At 45.4% G+C, this 24,497-nt stretch overlaps 1 protein-coding gene across 1 annotated transcript in view; it reads right to left on the reverse strand.

The window, feature by feature from the left end:
• Positions 1–5,282: 5,282 nt before the first annotated feature.
• qsox1 (quiescin Q6 sulfhydryl oxidase 1) overlaps positions 5,283–24,497 on the reverse strand; it is a 32,972-nt gene continuing 13,757 nt past the window's right edge. Inside the window, exons 9-13 of the mRNA XM_072681272.1 lie at positions 19,905–20,027; positions 17,623–17,761; positions 15,080–15,256; positions 7,929–8,257; positions 5,283–7,758 (exon numbers count right to left, since the gene is read on the reverse strand). Of these exons, the coding sequence (XP_072537373.1) occupies positions 7,210–7,758; positions 7,929–8,257; positions 15,080–15,256; positions 17,623–17,761; positions 19,905–20,027 (1,317 nt within the window). The 3' untranslated portion in view covers positions 5,283–7,209. The remainder of the gene's footprint in view (positions 7,759–7,928; positions 8,258–15,079; positions 15,257–17,622; positions 17,762–19,904; positions 20,028–24,497) is intronic.

A 24,497-nucleotide genomic window follows, 5' to 3' on the forward strand; every position in this document is an offset into this window, starting at 1 on the left:
CCTGTTACACACAACGCTAAAAGCCTGAGAACCACATCTAGATTCATCAAATGCAAATGCCTGATTTTAATATTCATAATGTAATTTAATTTAACTTCCCTGCGTTCAGGCTGAGGACGCTGGAGCAGAGATGCATTTTAGAATTTCTCTCTATAAATATATATTATATTATAATGTAATATTATATTTTATAATATTATAATATTATATAAAATATAATATTTGTAATTATATATTATGTGCAATTGTAACTGTATATAATAAGAGTAAGAATAAGAATAATAATGTTATGTGTGGAAGGGGGTTCCCCTTCCCCTTACTCTGGGGTAAGAGTGAGGTGGAAGGGGGTTACTCTGGGGTAAGAGTGAGGTGGAAGGGGGTTACTCTGGGGTAAGAGTGAGGAGGAAGGGGGTTACTCTGGGTAAGAGTGAGGTGGAAGGGGGTTACTCTGGGTAAAAGTGAGGTGGAAGGGGGTTACTCTGGGGTAAGAGTGAGGTGGAAGGGGGTTACGCTGGGTAAGAGTGAGGTGGAAGGGGGTTACTCTGGGGTAAGAGTGAGGTGGAAGGGGGTTATGCTGGGGTAAAAGTGAGGTGGAAGGGGGTTACTCTGGGTAAGAGTGAGGTGGAAGGGGGTTACGCTGGGTAAGAGTGAGGTGGAAGGGGGTTACTCTGGGTAAGAGTGAGGTGGAAGGGGGTTACGCTGGGGTAAGAGTGAGGTGGAAGGGGGTTACTCTGGGTAAGAGTGAGGTGGAAGGGGGTTACTCTGGGGTAAGAGTGAGGAGGAAGGGGGTTACTCTGGGGTAAGATTGAGGTGGAAGGGGGTTACTCTGGGGTAAGAGTGAGGTGGAAGGGGGTTACTCTGGGTAAGAGTGAGGTGGAAGGGGGTTACTCTGGGTAAGAGTGAGGTGGAAGGGGGTTACGCTGGGTAAGAGTGAGGTGGAAGGGGGTTACTCTGGGGTAAGAGTGAGGTGGAAGGGGGTTACTCTGGGTAAGAGTGAGGTGGAAGGGGGTTACTCTGGGGTAAGAGTGAGGTGGAAGGGGGTACACAACACCCCCCTCCTTTCCCATCTGCAGTGTGTGTTTATGTATGAGGGGGAGGAGTCAGGCAGTAAAATGAGATGAAGTTGACCCTTTAATTTGAATGTGACCCCGTTTACCTTCAGGTTTAGGGTTCAGTGTAGAATCTGGGGTGTCTGTACGGGGGAGGGGTCAGTGGGGGGCTGGGATCTGATAAGCAGATCATACATTAACCCTTTTCATCTCTTAATTAATTTGCTCTCATTACACACACACACACACACACACACACACACACACACAGACGCAGTGTGTTATTACGGTCAGGCTGAAAATGTGTCAGAGCTGTGAACTCTGTGGATACGCTATATGGACAAAAGTATTGGGACACCTGCTCATTTATTGTTTCTTCTGAAAGCAAGGGTTAAAGCGTTATTAATATTCACCCTAATGAGAGATTGTAGCTCCACCTCCTCAGTGTATATCACAATACCTACATTTAGAGCGTTATTAATATTCACCCTAATGAGAGACTGTAGCTCCGCCTCCTCAGTGTATATCACAATACCTACATTTAGAGCGTTATTAATATTCACCCTAATGAGAGACTGTAGCTCCGCCTCCTCAGTGTATATCACAATACCTACATTTAGAGCGTTATTAATATTCACCCTAATGAGAGACTGTAGCTCCTCCTCCTCAGTGTATATCACAATACCTACATTTAGAGCGTTATTAATATTCCCCCTAATGAGAGACTGTAGCTCCGCCTCCTCAGTGTATATCACAATACCTACATTTAGAGCGTTATTAATATTCCCCCTAATGAGAGACTGTAGCTCCGCCTCCTCAGTGTATATCACAATACCTACATTTAGAGAGTTATTAATATTCACCCTAATGAGAGACTGTAGCTCCGCCTCCTCAGTGTATATCACAATACCTACATTTAGAGAGTTATTAATATTCACCCTAATGAGAGACTGTAGCTCCTCCTCCTCAGTGTATATCACAATACCTACATTTAGAGCGTTATTAATATTCACCCTAATGAGAGACTGTAGCTCCGCCTCCTCAGTGTATATCACAATACCTACATTTAGAGCGTTATTAATATTCACCCTAATGAGAGACTGTAGCTCCGCCTCCTCAGTGTATATCACAATACCTACATTTAGAGTTATTAATATTCACCCTAATGAGAGACTGTAGCTCCTCCTCCTCAGTGTATATCACAATACCTACATTTAGAGCGTTATTAATATTCACCCTAATGAGATACTGTAGCTCCGCCTCCTCAGTGTAGATCACAATACCTACATTTAGAGCGTTATTAATATTCACCCTAATGAGATACTGTAGCTCCGCCTCCTCAGTGTAGATCACAATACCTACATTTAGAGCGTTATTAATATTCACCCTAATGAGAGACTGTAGCTCCGCCTCCTCAGTGTATATCACAATACCTACATTTAGAGCGTTATTAATATTCACCCTAATGAGAGACTGTAGCTCTGCTAGAAAGTTCACTGTCCCAACAGCAACCATAAAGGGTCAAAAACACAGCTAACTCAGTCACATGACTAATTATAATTATAACATTAATGGTGCATTAAATGCTGTATTCTCCCTCCATTTCAAAAGAAACAATGAATGAGCAGGTGTCCCAATACTTTTGTCTATACGCTCTCTGGGACTCCCGGACACTGGCGTATGACTGTGGCATCACCGGGGACAGAACAGAGCCAACACTTAGATAGCTGCACCACTCAGGAGCCCTAATCAGCTCTGATTGGCTACCCATCAGATCCACAGCGCATCTCCAGGAATTCTCAAACCCTCGATTCCCTAAAGCCATCTCTTTAAAAGCAGCAGCAGCTGGCGAAGGCCGGGATGCAGAAAGGTCCCGGGGGGGTTTGGAGGGGTGGAGGAGCTCCAGGAAAAAAAAAACAACAAACCAAAACAAAACAGAACATAAAGCTCAAGATCAATCGGCGTGTCCTTCAGAGGAGCGTGTAATCCAGCGCACTTCAAACCCCCGGCCCCAACGCGCCCGGCCCACTTCCAAGTGTGCGCGAGAAGAGACCCTGAAAGCCGATTGCGTTTTAATAAAGTTTATTAGGGGGTGGGAGCTAATCCTGCCAGTAATCTCCCACAGCCCCAAAGGAAAGCAGGATTACTCACTTGCCGTAATCCCAATGAAATTGTTCGGATTTAGCCGGTGCTGCCGAGCAGATGGCAACAGGCTCATTCACCTATACGTCCGGAACGGGTCACACCCCACCCACACTCCCTCCACAACACCCTCCAAAACACCCTCCAAAACACAACACAACAGAGAAACCTCCCACGTACAGTTTACCCTCCAGTTTATCCCGACTGCAGTGGTGTTTCCTTCTTTAGCTAAAGCTAATGTCGCTAACAAGTAGCGGAAGCAAATCATCACCAGTTAACAGAAGTGCAGGCCGGAGCCACCAGCCCTCAGTGCAGCTCACAGAGAGCTCCGATTCCACATGCTGATCCACTGTTTACTGACCAACAAGGACCTAAAGCCCACCGCTAATCTCAGAGAGTGGGGGGTGGGCTATTTAACTTAACTACAGCAGACATCACTCCAGTATTTGGGAAGCACCGATCCGGCTTTTTCAGTTCTGATACCGATACGATACATAAACTTTACAAATCGATACTCAATACCAGTCCGATACCACTGCTGAATTAATGAACTGTATACCTCACCATGAGGGAGAGACCTATTCAATTTAATGTGTGCAATAACTCTGGGGCAATAACTTTCCATATTTATTATTGCAGTTATTACCACTATACCACTTTACTAAATTCCTATACATTTACATTTCAAGGTTTTTTTTTCTCTTTGTTCTAAATTTATTTTATACAGTTTTTATTTATGGAGTGTTTATTTTATACCGTTTTTATATTATAGAGTGTTTATTTATAGTGTTTATGGAGTGTTTCTTTTATAGTGTTTCTTTTATAGTGTGTTTATTTATGGCGTTTCTTTTACGGAGTATTTATTTTATAGTGTGTTATAGTGTTTATTCTTACACAAACAGTTGCAGCTGTAACAACTGTAATTTCCCTCCTGGGATCAATGAAATATTTCTGATTCTGAGCCTTAAGGCAGCAGGATTAACTTAAACATTACTTTATATAACAAATTAACACAGATATAAATCTACTAAATTACCATTTGTCATTTATTTATTTGCACATCCAGCTAATTGTGTTAATATCGGGACCGATATCCGATCCTAATATCGGATCGGTGCATCTCTGCCCAGTATCTGGCTGTGGACACACACACACACACACACACACACACACACACACACACACACACACACACACACACACACACACACACACACACACACTTAACAAAAATATCTTTATTATCATCCAAACAGAAAGCAGCTCCACTGGAAACACACACTGATGATTCAACACAGGACCCAGATACATGACGCACTCTGATTGGACAGCTGTGGTGACTAGTGACTGGATCCGGGTTTCAAACGCTCCAAAAAAGTCCAGAGTGGGAATGTAACACAGGTCAGACTCTCCAGCGGTCACTGCTCACAAGACTGGAATCACTTTTCCATTATTTAAACCAATTAATATCCAGGATTAAGTTCCAATAACATGAATATACAGAATTTATTATTAAAAGGATACCAAGGATAATTCTAAATGTCAAAATATTTACAATTAATGTAATTAACATAAAAACCATGTAAAATTAACATTAATATGAATGAATAAAAAGAAAAAAAAGCTTTATGAATAATAATAATAATATCCAGAATGAATTTGTAATGAATAAAAATTCAGAATTAGGTTCAAATAATATTATTGAAGTTAACCTGGATATTAAAATATCACCAATATCCATAACTAAATCATGATAAAAAGCAACATCCAGAACTCATTTCTAACGCAAATACCAAAAATTAAAATGTTAATAATATTAATATCCAGAATAAATGTAATATTATTTTTACTACTGCAGTTAATGAAGCTTGAATGAAGCTTTACTAATATTAATATTTAGAATTAAGTTGATATATATAGAGTTTTTATTAAAAAGAAAATATTTTTCTTTTTCTGAATTATATATATATATATATATATATATATATATAGGTTTTTTTCTAATAACATGAATTAAAGTTCAAATTAAAGTTATTCTGGATATTAAAGATAACACCAAGAAAGGTATAACATCAAACAGCCAAAATGAAATTATAATAAACATAATACCAAGTATGAAATTGATACCAATAATACTTACAATCAGGTTTTAATAATATTAATATCCAGAATGAATTTTTAATAACACTAACATTCAGAATGAAGTGCTAATAAAATGAATATCAACAACGGGTTCAGTTTTAAAATGAAGATAAATTTCAGTGAGTAATAACTACAGACCAGGGGGGATATTACAGTCCCACTACATCCTTCCTAACTGAGCAAATATGAGAAGAAGTGATTCCAAACTTTCGAACAGCACTGTAGGCTCAGTCTGACTCAGTCTGACCACCCTGTCGAACAGACCCTTCAGGAGGGACGCCAGTGAAGAGAACGTCAATCAATCAGATGAATGAAAGGAGCTGTGGGGAAGCGGACCCGGCTCCTTTAAGAGCTCCTCAGCTATTTACTCCATTAAAAGCTGTCAATAAGTGAGCAGCCGCAGACCCCGCTAACGACACCCAGAGGGGCGCTTCACTCCAACAGTGTGGAAAGAGAGAGCGTGCGAGTGTTAGTGTGTGTTACACTCTTCAGAGATGTTGCTCCAGGCATTAAAATCAAACCAGCAAAGTCAAGCTTCTGATTCCCAGTCACACCAGTTAACAGACCAGTAATGAGGGGTGCTCTTCGCCCCCCCAGGAGAAAGCAATTAAAACACAAGTGGTTTAAAACATCTTCAGACTCCGAGGCGCTTCAGTGTGGTCACTTCAAATCAACCAAAAAAAAATAATAATAAAGTTTACACCGATCAGCCAGAACATTAACACCACTGCCAGGTGAAGCGTCAGCCTCTGCTGATCTGGGCCCAGTGGCTCCTGTCTGTTGAGGGGTGGATCTACATATTAGTCAGTGAATGAACGGTCAAGACAAGACAAGAACCAAACTGTGATGTTCTAGATAATGACTGGGTCAGAACATCTCCAGAACATCAGCAAGCAGGTCTTGTGGGGTGTTCCCTCCTGGTATGCAGTGGACAATATCTACCAAAAGTGCTGGCAACAGGGTCATGGGACCCTGAGACTCATTAATGCTCATGGATTGAGGCCCCGCCCACCTCACAACCTCACGGCCTTGGTGCCGGGACACCTTTAGAGGTCTACTGTAGTCCATACCTCAACAGGTCAGAGCTGCTTAGGTGGCCCAAGGAGGACCTACACAACATCAGGCAGGTAGTTTTAATGTTATGGCTGATTGGTGTATAAACCTCTTGGGAAGCTCTGATCGATTGGATGTCAATCAGCTTCTACACTGTATTAGAGAGTACTGTCAGACACTGGAATAGAACCGGTTGGTGTGATGGGTTATTGATATGTCATTTATTTTTAATAAAATTCTAAAATTCTTTGGTTGAGGATTTAGATTTGTTTATTTTACTGGATTAATAAAACAGTATTAGCTTGGTTTGGACGTCCCTCATCTTTACCCTGCTAAAAAAAACAAGCTCACTGCCAGATTTTGCTGGTAACTGGTGTCAAGTGGTCCAAGCTGGTCATCCAGGAAAAAAACATGCCCTATACTGGTAATCTCACTGGTTAAACTGGTTGGAATTTGACTAGAATAGTGACTCATTTGAGTTTGATGGTTTAGCTGGTCTATCAGCATGGCCAACTGGACCAAGTGGCTGACTAGTTAGGTCAAGCTGCTGGACCAACATGCTGGTCAATTTGTCTGGTCAAACTGGTTTCCTAGCCTGGTTAGTGGGTCAAAGTGGGTCATCTGGGCAGACCAGCTAAACCATCCAACTATGCTAGTCAATAACCAAGCTGGTGAACCATCTTAACCACCATAACCAGCTGTTTTTTCCAGCAGGGTACAAATAATAGGGACTGTAAAACCCCCAAATCGATACTGGACCCAATCAGAGCCTCCCTACTGAAAACCATCCCCATCACAGTATAGACAGCAACGTACAGGAGCTTCAGGGCAGTGCCACTTTCGCCCTGCGGAGGCGCCTCTTCAGTTTGAAGTACAGGTACATGGCCGAGAGGCACAGGGTGGACAGCAGATAGAACAGCACACACAGACTCACGTCCAACCTGGAAAAGCCCACACTGAGCAGAGACATCCAGCGCCTCTCCTGAGGCGGAGGGTACGGCTCCATGAGCAGCGCCTCCTGCTGGTCAAAGAGCTCCCGCTTCACCCTCCTTACGCTGTCCGACGGACGCTCTTCTGCCTCGTCCTGACGCTGCCGGACCATGGCGACCGCTCTGAGAGCTTTGGCTTTGTAGTGTTGATTGATGAAGGAGTCCAGGTCCACTATGTCTTCTTGAGGTTGTCGCAGCTTCATCCTCACTATGCCTGGCCGGCGCGGAACCCGTCCTCTGGCCCAGGACAGACGCTCCGGAGATGGGGTCTCGCCAACTGGCTTCTTGGCTGCTGGGTGTGGTTCTCCAACCTCTGCCGCCTCACCCATTGCTTCTGGCTCCTCTTCTTCAGCGGCCACAGCTGCTTCGTCCCCCTCTTCCTCCTAGGGATAAGAGTGGTTATTCAAATACACAGGCATGAACTCGTCTTTTGGAGCACTTTGGTGGTTCTAGACTGCCACGTCACCAAAAGCCATACCTGAAAAATAAGCCTGGTTTAAAGACGTAATTTCAGGTATTTGAATTGCAAAATAGGCTAAACGGCCATTCTTACTTCCTCCTCCTCCTCCTCCACCACCTCCTCTTCCTCCTGAGCTGGCTGTGCAGATGGGGTCTCCTGTGCTTCTCTGGCTCTCCTGCGGGTGGTGTCGTTCTGTTTTTGGGCTGCTTTGAGCAGCGCCTTCTGCTGGGCCACAGCCTCGCTCACCTCCTGCAGGTAATCTGGCAAGATGCGCTCAGCAGAGAAGTAGTCGTACAAGAAGTCCAGCACCTGGTCCTTGCTCCAGCTGTGCTCTCCGCCATTCTTCAGATCATGACAGCTGGGGCAGATCTCAGGGGTCGGCCACTGGACCTTTGGGAAGTGGGGGTCCTCGCTCAGAGCTCCTGGGAGACACAAACACAAACACAGTCTAGCTGAAAGGACAGTCAGCATGTTGAAGATCAGGCCAGTACTAGGCTGGAAAGGAAACCACGTCACAGGCCAGGAAGATCCGGCAACCAAGCACCAGACTAAAGTGAGACCAAGCACCAGACTGGAAGAGAGACCAAGCACCAGACTGGAAGAGAGACCAAGTATGCAGTTAGAAAAGAACCCAAGCTCCAGGCCAGGAGGATTCAGCATTAGACTAGAAAGGGAAAGCATTACTAGGCCAAACAGGAGACGAGAATGAAGATCAAGCATTGGCCAAGAAAGGAAAGTTCCAGGTCAAAAAGAAGTTCAAACTTCAGACCAGAGAGGCAACCAAGGTGTGGTCGAGAAGAGAGACCAAGCCACAGACCAAATGGAAAGCAAGCATCAGGGCCCCAGAGAGAAAATCAATGCTCAGGCTGGGAAGAAGACCATGCATCAGTTCAGAATGGCAACCAAGCTCTAGGCAAGAAAGGAAACCACGTCCCAGGCCAGGAAGATCCGGCAACCAAGCACCAAAAGACTAAAGGGAGACCAAGCAGAAGACTGGAAGAGAGACCAAGTAAGCTGTCAGAAAAAAACCCAAGCTCCAGGCCATGAAAAATCAGCATTAGACTAGAAAGACGAGGAAGGATGTAAAGGCCAAACAGGAGACGAGAATGAAGATCAGATCAGTCAAGAATCGGTCAAGAAAGAGAAGTTCCAGGTCAGAAGAATTTTAGACTTCCAGGCCCTGGAGCTTGGGCGAGAAAAGAGACTAAGCCACAGAGCAAATGGAAAGCAAGCATCAGGCCCCAGAGAGAAAACCAAGGTTTCAGGCTGGGAAGATCATCAAACATCAGGTCAGAATGGCAACCAAGCTCTTGGGTATAAAGGAGACCAATTGTCGGGCAATATCCAGGATAGGAAGATCATCCAGCATCAGACTAGAAGGAAGACCAACCCTCAACATCCACATCCCACAACCCTACTGTGGTGATACTGACCCTCATAACACAACAGGAGGGTTAAAGAGGGTTAAGTGATCCAGTACTTGATGGCGATGCTCAAAAGCCGATCTGCACCAAGAGCCCTTCCAGCTTTAAGTACGGCTCGGCTCGACCCGCCATCCTTTAAGATCCAGGAAGACGATCGTCCAGACTTTTTTCTGTCCTGCACCGAAGTGATGGACTAATTTCCCCTGGGTGTCCGAACAGCAGAGTCCAACGCTCGCTGTCTTCAAACCCAGACTGAAGACCCTCCTCTTCTGAGAGTACTCAGGCGAAGAGAAGAGTACTATGGTCTTCATATTGACTTGTGTTTAGTAGAGTCTAAGATTAGAGGATCTTTACATTTTAGTCTATTTAAACTAGCTGAGGCTGAACACAGGGATATCTGAATCTGTGTGTGTTAGTGTGAGTGTGTGTGTGTGTGTGTGTGTGTGAGTGAGACAGGTCTGAAGCGTGAGCAATAGGTGTGTGGGCTGTCCTGGGGGGTGTGGGGAAAGGGGTGAAGATAACAGATGAGGCTTGCAGATAGGACGACCCTTTCACACACTCTCTCTCTCACACACACACACACACACACACACACACACACACACACACACACACACACACACACACACACACACACACACACACACACACACACACACACACACACACACTCTGTGTCCGTCTGTCCTGCCGAGCTCCGCAAATTGACAGTGAAAGCAGCTCTTCCTGTAATGAAGTGAAATTCCTGTGCTTTACATGTGTTTCTCGGCTGCACACACACACACACACACACACACACACACACACACACACACACACACACACACGACTGAGGTGGATGTTGGTGATGCAGTGTCACACTGCGCTGTCACTCTCTGTTCTGTTCTCCCCCCAACATCCCATCAGCCCACCCTGCTGTTTATGTATGTGCTGCATTTCCCATAAGCCATATATCACATCACCCGCCAGAGCCACCCTGAGGGACAGTCTCCCTCCCCAACCCCCCAGACTCCACCCGCCTCCAGAGCTGTCAAACTGCTGCTTCTCACACTCACACACACACACACACACACACACACACACACACACACACACACACACACACACACACACACACACACACTTGCAGTCAGGTTAATGCAGGGCTAGAACACTGAAAACAGCATCCGTTATCTAGAACTCAACCCATCACTACCTAATCAATATCTTCTAATCAACCTGATTAATGTTTAATATCTATTTACATTACATCATTTATGTGCATCATTACTGTTCTGCAAAACCCTCACATCTCCAAAACAGCAGCTTTACAGGATGAGGGAAAACACATGTGACTGGGGTGCAAAAGGTTTGTGCACCCTTCTTATGCTACAACTACACAAATACCATAGTAACACCCAACCAATCACAGCAGCACCCTCTCTCAACCACCAAACTATCTAGATACCACCTTTGAGTAACACCATGGTGACCACCTAGCAACATTATAGCACTTCGGACAAACAATATTCAGCCGGGGGTTTCTGTACAGACGAGTTCACAGCCCAGTAGCACCTCACCTGAGTCACCATAGTAACCACCTGGAATGTCACAGCAACGTCCTAGCAACCACCTGAAATACCACCAAGCAACACTATAGCAATAGCAGACACATTAGGACCCGCCTAGCAACCATTTATGAACCACCTGAAATACCACAGCAACCGCTTCACAAACACTAAAGTTGCACCCTTGTGACCAAGTTGGAACACCCTGGCAACCGGCTGGACGTGAGACTGACCCATTTATCTGTTACCTTTAGCATGGTTTAGGTACGTTCTCTCATCAATGTAATTAGCTCATTTATTAATTTCATAATTATCTTGAGTCTTGATGTTCCAGATACCACAGCAGGACACCTTCAGAGCTCTTGCGGAGTCCATGCCTTGATGGATCAGAGCTATTTTGGCGGCACAAGGGGACCCTAGACAATCTTAGGCCGGTGGTTTTAATGTTAAGGCTAATGTTTTCCATCAGTGTTATAATTTACTCATTATACATACCATAATAATTACTAATTATAAATACTAATAATACATATATAATAATACATACTAATGCCATAAATATAAAAAACAGAACTGTATATTTAAAAATGATAAAAAAAAGTAAATATAAAACAATAGCTACTCATGACGACATAAATAAATAAATCTACTAACCCTACTAATAATTGTATATGTCCAAAACCAAAAAAATTGCTGCTGCTAATTTTATATATTCAAAAAGAATCAATAATTCCACACACACACACACACACACACACACACACACACACGTGTGTATATATATCAAATTAGTTTATAATGATTTCATATATTTTTAATATATAACTAATAACTGCATACAGAAATAGCTACTAACAATAAACACAACAATCCTATACATAAATAGAATATATACTACTAATATACATTATATATACGTATAAAATCACTACTAATAACTGTATTAGTATTATTTGTTATTTGTGGGGAAGAATAAAGAAAGTGGAAGTGGTGTGAGAGTGTTAGCGGTGAGCGATCAGGGGGTTTGTCAGTGGCCGTGTCCCTGGGGGTGTTTTTTTTTTGGGGGGGGGGGGGGGGGGGTTAAATTGTCCAACAGCGTTACAAACAGGCCTTTGTCCACGCTCCAGCGGCTGCTAAACACACACACACTCTACGACCCTCAGACACACACTCTACAGCAGCTCTCAGGAGACCAGTCACCGCAACAAAGGGGGCGTGAGGAGGGAGGGAGGCCACACACACACACCCCTGCTTCTTAATCTCTCTCCATGGTTAACATAGCGGCGTGTGTGTGTGTGTGTGCGTGTGTGTGTGTGTGTGTCGGGCGCGTGCCACCTGCTGTCATGCACGTCTGGGGAATTGGGAGGAGACACTGTTGCCATATCAATTATCAAGCAGCAGGAAGAAGCCCCTGGAGACGCGCACACACATGCCGAACACACACACACTTAATCGGCTGGAGTGTTTGAGGCACTGGGGGGGGGGGGGGGGGGGGCATCGGGGGTGTGTTGTCGGGACGGGGTTCTGATTATTTATATTCATGACTCTGTGGACGCCCAAAGGAACAGGCAGGAGATGATTCTGAGCAACAAGTGAATTAACGGAGTGCGATGAGAGCGGACATTAACACCACTGAACTCCCACTGAGATAGCACACACACACACACACACACACACACACACACACACACACACACACACACACACACACACACACACACACACACACACCAGAGTGTATTCAGTAAGTGAATAAATGAGCTGTAACGCTGACTTTCAGTCTAAACCTCATTTCTTGTTTAGGGGACAAAGGACAGGCTGAGGATCTATAACTAAAATCTGAAACGTAAAGAAAGAAAACTGAGATTTTAAAAATGATTGTGTAAAATTATGCTTTCTTTTTTTTATATACAAGAAAATAAGAAATTAAAATGTTAAAAGTTATTCTGAATTAGTTCTGGCAGCCCTGGCAATAATAACAATAATAATAATAATAATATAATAATAATAATAATATATTATTATTATATGAGCATCAGTGAACCTTGGACGCCAATCACCCAGTCACCGGTTCACTGAGTTGTCCTTCCTTGGAGCACTTTTGGTAGGTACTGACCACTGCATACCGGGAGAAAACACCACCCACAGGGCCTGCTTGCTGATGTTCTGGAGATGTTCTGACCCAGTCATTATCTAGAACATCACAGTTCGGTTCTTGTCAAAGTGTCTCAGATTCTTACGTTTGTCCATTTTTCCTGCTTCATCACCTTCATCATCTTCAAGACCTGACCCTTCACTCACTGCCTAATATGTAGATCCACCCCTCGGCAGACAGGAGCCACTGGACCCAGATCAGTGCTGTTCACTTCAGCGGTCAGTGGTTGTATTGTTAGGGCTGATCAGTGCATATACACACACTCACTCAGTACTGATCAGAGGTTTAGTTCCCTCAACCATCTACCGCCAGAGAGAGAGCGAGCGACAAGCGAGAGAGAGAGAGAGAGAGAGAGAGAGAGAGAGAGAGAGAGAGATAGAGATAGAGAGAGAGAGAGAGAGAGAGAGAGAGAGAGAGATAGAGAGAGAGAGATAGCTAGCTGGTGTGGGACAGCTGGTGTCTGCCCAGAGGATCACCAAATTAAAGGGATTTACTTTGAGGCAGTGTGGGAAGAGAATGGTCAGCAGGTCACAGTGCATTTATGTCCTTTACAATGGTCTAATTTCAGCTCTTTAATTGAGTTAGATCGGGATACAGTACCATACTTTCACTATAGTACAGTTTCAGCTCTTTAATTGAGTTAGATTGGGATACAGTACCATACTTTCACTATAGTACAGTTTCAGCTCTTTAACGGAGTTAGATTGAGATACAGTACCATACTTTCACTATAGTACAGTTTCAGCTCTTTAATTGAGTTAGATTGGGATACAGTAACATACTTTCACTATAGTACAGTTTCAGCTCTTTAATTGAGTTAGATTGGGATACAGTACCATACTTTCACTATATTACAGTTTCAGCTCTTTAATTGAGTTAGATTGGGATACAGTACCATACTTTCACTATAGTACAGTTTCAGCTCTTTAATTGAGTTAGATTGGGGTACAGTACCATACTCTTACTATAGTACAGTTTCAGCTCTTTAATTGAGTTAGATTGGGATACAGTACCATGCTTTCACTATAGTACAGTTTCAGCTCTTTAATTGAGTTAGATTGGGATACAGTACCATGCTTTCACTATAGTACAGTTTCAGCTCTTTAACTGAGTTAGATTAGGATACAGTACCATACTTTCACTATAGTACAGTTTCAGCTCTTTAATTGAGTTAGATTGAGATACAGTACCATACTTTCACTATAGTACAGTTTCAGCTCTTTAATGGAGTTAGATTGAGATACAGTACCATACTTTCACTATAGTACAGTTTCAGCTCTTTAATGGAGTTAGATTGAGATACAGTACCATACTTTCACTATAGTACAGTTTCAGCTCTTTAATGGAGTTAGATTGAGATACAGTACCATACTTTTACTATAGTACAGTTTCAGCTCTTTAATTGAGTTAGATTGGGATACAGTACCATGCTTTCACTATAGTACAGTTTCAGCTCTTTAACGGAGTTAGATTGAGATACAGTATCATACTTTCACTATAGTACAGTTTCAGCTCTTTAACTGAGTTAGATCGGGATACAGTACCATACTTTCACTATAGTACAGTTTCAGCTCTTTAATTGAGTTAGATCGGGATACAGTACCATACTTTCACTATAGTACAGTTTCAGCTCTTTAATTGAGTTAGATCAGGATACAGTACCATACTTTCACTATAGTACAGTTTCAGCTCTTTAATGGAGTTAGATTGGGATACAGTACCATACTTTCACTATAGTACAGTTTCAGCTCTTTAATTGAGTTAGATTGAGATACAGTACCATACTTTCACTATAGTACAGTCTCAGCTCTTTAATTGAGTTAGATCGGGATACAGTACCATACTTTCACTATAGTACAGTTTCAGCTCTTTAATTGAGTTAGATCGGGATACAGTACCATACTTTTACTATAGTACAGTTTCAGCTCTTTAATTGAGTTAGATCGGGATACAGTACCATACTTTCACTGTAGTACAGTTTCAGCTCTTTAATTGAGTTAGATTGGGATACAGTACCATACTTTCACTATAGTACAGTTTCAGCTTCACTAACAGTGCTTATATATTATAATAGTTCACAAGGTTAAAGGTCCTCACTTCTGCACATGCAGAACTCACCTGCCAGGCGGTTGTTGACCTGGTTGTGTCGGGACCACAGCCACCAAACGGCGGTGGCTGGCGTTTTCACACTATTAAGGCTCTCCTGAGCCATGCTCTCAAAGTGCGTGGCACACGGCCGACATCCGAAAAAACTGCTCACATACTGCCTCATCGACTGCAGAACCTCCAGAGCATCTACAAGAGATAGAGATAAAGAGAGAGAGAGCACATTACAGCCCTATTATTTAAACACCGTGCATCCATCAAGAACCGAAGCTTGGTTTATACAGTAGTTAAAACATAATGGCAACACCTTTGCAACCACCTGGTATACCATAGTAACATCCAGAGATACCACTGCAAACAAAAAACAAATCGTTCTTCACATGAACAAGCACCCTCAACCCTCGCCCAGTCCCTTTACCCCCAGCGAGCGTGCACCCTCGACCTGTCCCTTTACCCCCAGCGAGCGCGCACCCTCGCCCAGTCCGTTTAACCCCCAGCGAGCGCGCACCCTCGCCTAGTCCGTTTAACCCCCAGCGAGCGCGCACCCTCGCCCAGTCCCTTTAACCCCCAGCGAGCGCGCACCCTCGCCCAGTCCCTTTAACCCCCAGAGAGCTCGCACCCTCGCCCAGTCCCTTTAACCCCCAGAGAGCTCGCACCCTCGCCCAGTCCCTTTAACCCCCAGAGAGCGCGCACCCTCGCCCAGTCCCTTTAACCCCCAGAGAGCTCGCACCCTCGCCCAGTCCCTTTAACCCCCAGAGAGCGCGCACCCTCGCCCAGTCCCTTTAACCCCCAGCGAGCTCGCACCCTCGCCCTGTCCCTTTAACCCCCAGCGAGCTCGCACCCTCGCCCTGTCCCTTTAACCCCCAGCGAGCTCGCACCCTCGCCCTGTCCCTTTAACCCCCAGAGAGCTCGCACCCTCGCCCTGTCCCTTTAACCCCCAGAGAGCGCGCACCCTCGCCCAGTCCCTTTAACCCCCAGCGAGCTCGCACCCTCGCCCTGTCCCTTTAACCCCCAGAGAGCGCGCACCCTCGCCCAGTCCCTTTAACCCCCAGAGAGCTCGCACCCTCGCCCTGTCCCTTTAACCCCCAGAGAGCTCGCACCCTCGCCCTGTCCCTTTAACCCCCAGCGAGCGCGCACCCTCGCCCTGTTCCTTTACCCCCAGCGAGCGCGCACCCTCGCCCTGTTCCTTTACCCCCAGCGAGCGCGCACCCTCGCCCTGTTCCTTTACCCCCAGCGAGCGCGCACCCTCGCCCTGTTCCTTTACCCCCAGCGAGCGCGCACCCTCGCCCTGTTCCTTTACCCCCAGCGAGCGCGCACCCTCGCCCTGTTCCTTTACCCCCAGCGAGCGTGCACCCTCGCCCTGTTGGGAACCTGGGAAAGAGGTTAATCCATCATCTGCCAGTACTGATGTGCACGGGCAGACACACACACCAGAGAGTGCGTGTGTGTGGTTTTAATAAATAAATAAATACCTGACCTGTACGGAGAGTGTACGGGGTCAGTTTAGTGGAGCGATTATTTTTCTGGTGGACAGAGAGCTAATCCAGGGCACCACAGCAGACAGATGGACACACACACACACACACACACACACACACACACACACACACACACACACACACACACACACACACACACACACACACACACACACACACAGCCCCCATCCCCACTGTAAGTTGCTGGATTAAGAGTGAGTAGAGCTTTTATTAACCCTGCAGTTACACTAAAGTAAACCAAACCCCTCCAACAGTGTGTGTGTGTGTGTGTGTGTGTGTGGGGGGGGGGGTTACAGGACTTTAATACAGTCACTTATGGGGGTGTGAGAGGGGGAGGGGGAATCGTTAAGGGGGGCAGGGGGGGATATTGTGGGTTTTTTTGTAACTCTCTGACCTCTCCCTTTTCTTTACATACACTCATTCATCCGTGTCTGCAGACCCACTTCACACACTGTCCAGTACGCCTGACCTGAGTACAGATAAAATACTAACTCTGTGTGTATGCTCTAACTGTTATGGACAAAAGTATTGGGACACCTGCTCATTCATTGTTTCTTCTGAAATCAAGGGTATTAAAATAGTTTCTCCTGCTGTCTCTCTGCTGTCCTGGGAAGAAGACTTTCTACTAGATTTTGGAGGAGGAGCATTGCTGTGAGGATTTGATTGGATGATCACCACCCCACCTCATCATCCACAACTCATCCCATTCAAAAGTACTGGATGGAGCTCCACCACCATCATTCCAGAGAACACAGTTCCTCCACTGCTCCACAGCTCCTCAATGCTGGGGGGCTTTATACCCCTCTAGCCCACGCCTGGCATTATTGGGCAGCATGGAGTCAGTAGGCTCATCAGTGTTGATCTGCTCCAGAGAGTCCTATTGTATTGGCAGTACTTCTCTGCAGGGACTAGACAAGCTGTGATTGTGCTCCATTTAGAATCTTTGGCTGAAGAAACAATAAAGAAGCAGGTGTCCCAATACTTTTGGGACCACATAGTCCATATAGGAAAACTTAAAACTTGAGACCGACCAGTGTGTGATCAGTGAGAGAGTACCTGTGCTTCCCGAGGCTTTGGCCTGCACGGTCAATACGTGAAAGAGAGTCCAGACGGCACAGGGATAACCACGATACTGAGGCTGCGACCCCTGACAACCAACCCACCTCACACCTGCAGGGAGGACCGCATCACCACTCTGAAACACACACACACACACACACACACACACACACACACACACACACACACACACACACACACACACACACACACACACCTTAATGGACTACTCTTTGACAGGTCATTAGAGCCAGTCAACTTCCCTTTCAATCAATCCTTAAATGGAGCGAGCACAGATCACTGTAATTCACCCCAACAGCCCCTTTAATACAGTTAGGACACCTGTACCCGTACCACCTGTACCAGACCCTAGACAGACCCCCCCCCCCCCCTGCCCAGAAGTGCTTCTTCGTTTTTCTGCAATCCTTAAATATGCTCCCGTCTTTCAGCGCACCCTTTAATTAATTTAGTCACTGTAGCTCTGGAGTCCGCGGGGAGCAGCGCAGGGAGCAGCAGCTGATTGGCTGGAGCTGGACTGTGTATTGGAGGCTTCAGTCTGTTTCCTGACTGGACTTCATCATGCATCCCCACTCAGCCATTGATTCATTGATTGGCTGACTAAAAGCTAATGATCTCTGTAAGTGACCACTCCATTCAGATTGTGTGTGTGTGTGTGTGTGTGTGTAAGGTTGGATTATGTTATATAGGGGTTAGCAAACAGTGTGATCGGTCTGCAAAAACCACCACCCTGAGCAAGAACTGAGCAGAAGTGCTCTGACTGATGCAGTGTAGGACTTGATGACCCCTAGTGCTGACCGAGAACCGGGACAGAGTCACTGGGACAGGGAAACTGGTTATGTTTAGGGACAGAGCTGCTAGATGAGTTTTGGCTGTTGGATAAATACGGGGTTCGCAGATGCTTGTATATCGTAATGGAGCCGTCAGGTGAACTTTGGAAAAGAGCTGTCAGTTGAATACAGGAATAGAGCAGATTGTTAAGTATCCTGCTAGAGCTGTCTGGAGGAGTACCGGGATAGAGCTGTCTGGATAGAGCAGATGTTTAAGAATTGGGATAGAGCTGTAGGACGAGTCCTGGGATGGAGCAGTCTGAAAAGAGCAGATGTTTCAGGATTGAGATAGAGCTTCTGGATGAGCACAGGGATAGAGCTGTCTGGATAGAGCAGATGTTTCAGGATTGAGATAGAGCTTCTGGATGAGCACCGGGATAGAGCTGCTGGATAATTACCGGGATAGAGGTATATGGATAGAGCAGATGTTTCAGGATTGAGATAGAACTGTTGGATGAGTACCGGGATAGAGCTGCTGGATGATTACCGGGATAGAGGTATATGGATAGAGCAGATGTTTCAGGATTGAGATAGAACTGTTGGATGAGTACCGGGATAGAGCTGCTGGATGATTACCGGGATAGAGGTATATGGATAGAGCAGATGTTTCAGGATTGAGATAGAACTGTTGGATGAGCACCGGGATAGAGCTGCTGGATGATTACCGGGATAGAGGTATATGGATAGAGCAGATGTTTTAGGATTGAGATAGAGCTGCAGGATGAGTCCCGGGATGGAGCAGTCTGGATAGAGCAGATGTTTCAGGATTGAGATAGAGCTGCTGGATAATTACCAGGATAGAGCTGTCTGGATAGAGCAGATGTTTTAGGATTGAGATAGAACTGTTGGATGAGCACCAGGATAGAGCTGTCTGGATAGAGCAGAAGTTTTAGGATTGAGATAGAACTGTTGGATGAGTACCGGGATAGAGCTGCTGGATGATTACCGGGATAGAGGTATATGGATAGAGCAGATGTTTCAGGATTGAGATAGAACTGTTGGATGAGCACCGGGATAGAGCTGTCTGGATAGAGCAGATGTTTCAGGACTGAGACAGAGCTGCTGGATAATTACCGGGATAGAGGTATACAGATAGAGCAGATGTTTCAGGATTGGGATAGAGCTGCTGGACAAGCATTACAATAGAGCTGGTGAATGAGTATTTGGATAGAGCAGATGGTTGATCTTTACTATAAAGCCATTTGTTGAGTTTTAGAACAGACCTGCTGGATGAGTACTGGGATAGAGCTGCTGTATAGAGCAGATGTTTGAGAATTGGGATAGAGCTGTAGGAAAAGCATTACAATAAAGCTGTAGGATGAGTATTAGAATAGAGCTATTTGATGAGGTCTGTTGGACAAGCTTTGGGAAGGAACTGTTCATTGAGTACTGGGACAGATCTGTAGGAGGAGCATTAGGGGCAGTTCTCACCAGTACTGTGCTGTCCAGCGTGGTTCTAAAGTCGCTATATTTGATTTCTGCTTCCTTCTGCTCCTGCAGCCAGTTATCCACAGCCTTCAGAGCACCTTTCACCGCAGGCCTGCCTGGAAAATACTGAGACACACACACACACACACACACAAACACACAAACACACACACACACACACACACACACACACACACACACACACACACACACACACACACACACACACACACACACACACACACACACAGATCATTGATCATGATAAGTCGTCTGTCAACTGAAGCTTTATCTGGAAGCTCAACACCTTTCTTCTACAAGTTCTCAACAACACCAGTTCAAACATTTCCAGAACCTCTTGAGGAGAGTTATGAATCTGATGGGTTCTTTAATACCCAACAATAGAAGACAATACAGAACCACCGCCTTTAACGAAGAACCGTTTTAAGAGCGCTCACAGCACCAAAAGTGCTCACACTATAAATCACAAGTCAAAAGAACCCTTTTTGCTTGTTATCAGGTTCTTTGTAGAACCATGCACAACAGGTTCCCCACAATCGTGTATCGTATTGGGATGGTTGCTATGATTCTATGTATACTCACTACCTTTACAATAGAACCATTTTGAAACTGGTTATTTGAAACAATAGAGGAACCCTTGTTGGTGCTATCAAGAACCACAGTATAAACCGCCCATTAGAGATTTTCCATCAAGGAGAATTTAATCAGTTAAGGTTCCTCATCAGAACACTGTATTTAAGTTATGCATCTCATATAAAACCACTGCCTTTACTGAAGAACCCTTGCAGAACCATTTTTTTATAATAATAATAATAATAATAATAGAATGGAATATGGAGTGTTGGTGCTATCTAGAACCACTACTTAGAGATTTTATAGAATAATTTTAGCATTCAGATGGTTCTTCGAGTTTGAGTCTGACCCTTCAGTAAAGAACCCCTAAACCCTCTCGTACCTCAACTATTCAGAGGCAGCACAAGCGTGGACTAGAAAACTTGGACGCTGTGGTTCCGTCCCCTTCCGTTCTACAGAAGTGAAGCCAAAACTATCCACCATGTTGTCAAACCTGCAACCAGAGTCTGCTCAGTAGAGACCAGAGGCGGAGCCAGACTCAACCTACTCATTTGTTAGACCCGCCCCCTTCTCCCAGGCCGAGCCTCAGTGTCTCAGACCGTCTTCACTGAGGGATTTCCCCCTGGACTGTCCGGTAAGTGGACAACAGCTCCAACAGTAAAAGTGCAGCTCATGGAAGTTCCTCTACAGCTCAGCTCCTCCATGTACTGACCAGAGAGGACGCCATGCAGGTCCTGCTGCAGACAACCAGACTGTCTCCTCCAGACAAGACTGTCTGTCTGGCAATCACTGCATTCCTAAGTGTAGCTCCGCCTTCTTACGATAGAGCAGAGTAAGGGTTCAAAACTTTTGATTTCTGGGGGAAATAAATAAAATATATATATGGGACGTTGGAGAAGGAGAGACAGTTTAAAGGAGGAAGAGGAGACGGAAACTGAAAATGATGGGAATGGGCGGAGTGGTGGATGGTGGAATGGTGGATTCAGTGACTATGGATTAGCACCAATGCTAATGATCGGTCTTTTACGTTTCTGCAGCAAGGCTACACTGCCAACACACACACACACACACACACACACACACACACACACACACACACACACACACACAGGGGGGACCCCAGAGGTGTGTGTTTGGCTGATTTGTGCTGCAGTCTTTTCAATTTAGCGGCGGCCATCTGCTTCTGTTCATCAGCGCTAACAGGATCGCCATTCCAGCAGCTCACTTAAAAAGGCTCTGAGGAGATTTACTTAACCCCACATCCCCACTGAACACACACACACACACACACACACACACACACACACACACACACACACACACACACAGCGTATTCATAGACGTGAAAAGTCAATCAAAACAACTGGGCCTGAGTCTTCCTGCGTCTGGAGTGTGTGTGTGTGTGTGTGTGTGTGTGTGTGTGTGTGTATAATGGTCAGGTCTCTAGCCAGTAAGAAAAGCTCATCAGTGGCCTTCTGGGTGTAGTGGCGGATCAAACAGGATAGGCCAGACAAAAGGCATTGTTCAAAGCCACACACACACACACACACACACACACACACACACACACACACACACACACACACACACACACACACACACACTACACTGAAATTTAATCAAACCCTCAATCAAACCCCTCGTTCACTCAGGGACTCTTCAGAGCGCAGGCCAGCATCTAATCATCAACAGAACGAAGGCCTCAAACTTTCACATATACACCATCCAGCCATAACATTAGAACCACTGCCAGCTGAACTAAATAAGGCTGACGATCTGGTTCCAGTGGCTCCTGTCAAAGAGTGGATCCATTAGGAGAACCAAGCTGTGATGTTCTAGACAATGACTGGGTCAGAATATCTCCAAAACATCAGGCAGGTCTTGCGGGGTGTTCTCTCCCGGTATGCAGTGGTCAGCATCTATCAAAAGTGCACGTCCAATGAAGGACAACAGGATCATGGGTGCCCAGGGCTCACTGACGTTAACGGAGGTCCCACCCACCTCACGATGTACAGAACTGAAAGGATCTGCTGCTGACATTAGTCAATTAAAAGGGACAGAGCCGCTTTGGTGCCACAAGGGGGGGTGCACACAATATTAGGCAGGTATGATTATGGCTGATTGGGGTATATGCAAACTCAAAGCCTACCAGGGACAGTAGAGACCGTTTCTCCAGCCAAATGAGTAGGAGAAACCATTTTGTTACCCTTGATTTAAAAGAAAACAATGAACAGGCAGGTGTCCCAATACTTTTGTCCCTGTAGTGTATTTTCCCTTTATGCTGGTACTTGGCCACAAAGATCTGCCACTCCAACACCAACCCTCTGCAACCAGTGCAACCAGACATCAGGCATGCCCCCCCACCTTCTCCCACCCCCTGGACCATGACAATCCACTTCACCCCAGCAATATGTCATCCCAAATCCGATTAGTATCAGCACTTGAGAAACTGCAGTGCGTCTCTGTGGAGGACGAATGCATCTGTTGGCCCGAGCTGGAGGAGCTCCGCTTAATCTGTCCTCCACGGCCCTCTGGGAGCAATATGCAGGTCAGCCGTGTAAAAGCTGCCTAAACAGCTCCTCTGCTACCAGTGGGACCCCCACCCCCCCCTCTTTTCTCCCACTGCCCCCTACCGCCCCCTCCCTCAGACAATAGGCTTTGTTTGTGACAGGAGTCCAGGGCTTGTTAGAGTGAAAAGCAGCAATGCAGGGGGCCAAGCACTCGGGAGCTGGTGACATCGTAAGGCTGCCTACAGGCATTCTTGAGTCACATTCAACACATTAGGACTGTGAATAACGGCACTCAGAATGTAAATAAATGCACACTACATGGACAAAAGTAATGGGACACCTACAGGATTTTTCTTTTATGACCCCCCATTCTATAAACCCATAGGCATTCATAACTCGTAGCTTTACGTGGTCTGACAGACACTCGGTGGCTGAGCTGCTCTCTGTGAGCTGTTCCTCCTAAACTCTTCCACTGTTCAATAATAACACCACTCACAGCTGATGGAGGAAGATCTAGGAGGGAGGAAATTTCACCAGCTTACTTGTTGATGTTAGTGCAGCGGTGTCTCCTATTACATACAGAACCACGCTGGAGTTCAGTGAGCTCTTCAGAACCTCCCGTTCTTTCAGTGATGTGTGGAGGAAAGACAGACTGCAGGACTAGAGGCTGGAGTTTATACACCTGTAGCTGAATGAATAGGACTGAATCAGACAACTGAATTCAATGACTACAAAGCGTCCCAATACTTTCGTCCATATATAAAAATTATAATCTACATCACATTAGTTTTTATTAGCAGAAAATAATATATTTTCTGATCAATATTAAACAACTTATTGTTGTGATCAATCGTTTGTCTTTGTTTATGGTCAAATTTTACAGCTGTCGACACAGCAGCTCAGATAAGCACTCTGTACAATTGTGGAGATCCGAAAAGCATCAAAGAACGAAGAGCGACACCTGCTGTTGTAGCTCATTCTCCTCAAGGTTGGAGAAGACCACGTCGAGTCCCACTTCTGTCCGAGAACAGAAGGATGCAGGGCCTCAGCACAGGCCTCACCAACACTGGATTTCTGCTGAGGAACACAGATGGTTCCATGAACCCAGCCTGGACAGCTTTGTGTAGTCCAGGCTGGTGGAGGTGGAGGTGGAGGTGGGGAACGCTTTCTTGGCTCACTCATGACTTGAACTCCACCGACTCCCAGAACCCACAACCCGGTCATCAACAGCCCGGAGCTCTAACCGCTGAGCCACCACTACCCCCTACTACTGCAGTCATGAAGAGCAACCTCAACATCTTCTAATAACGAATGATTTTGGACCATCTCACAAAGCAGAAGTCTCTCAAACTGGGTTTATGAAGAGAGTTCAGAGCTCTTCAGTTCTGATGATCTGACTCCAGTAGAACACCTTTGGGATGTGGCAGAACGGGAGATTTTTCGGAGGTACACAAAGCAATCTTGCCAACATGGACCAGAGCCTCAGAGGAGT

This window comes from Salminus brasiliensis, chromosome 6, assembly GCF_030463535.1.
Source record: "Salminus brasiliensis chromosome 6, fSalBra1.hap2, whole genome shotgun sequence".
Lineage (NCBI taxonomy): Eukaryota > Metazoa > Chordata > Actinopteri > Characiformes > Bryconidae > Salminus > Salminus brasiliensis.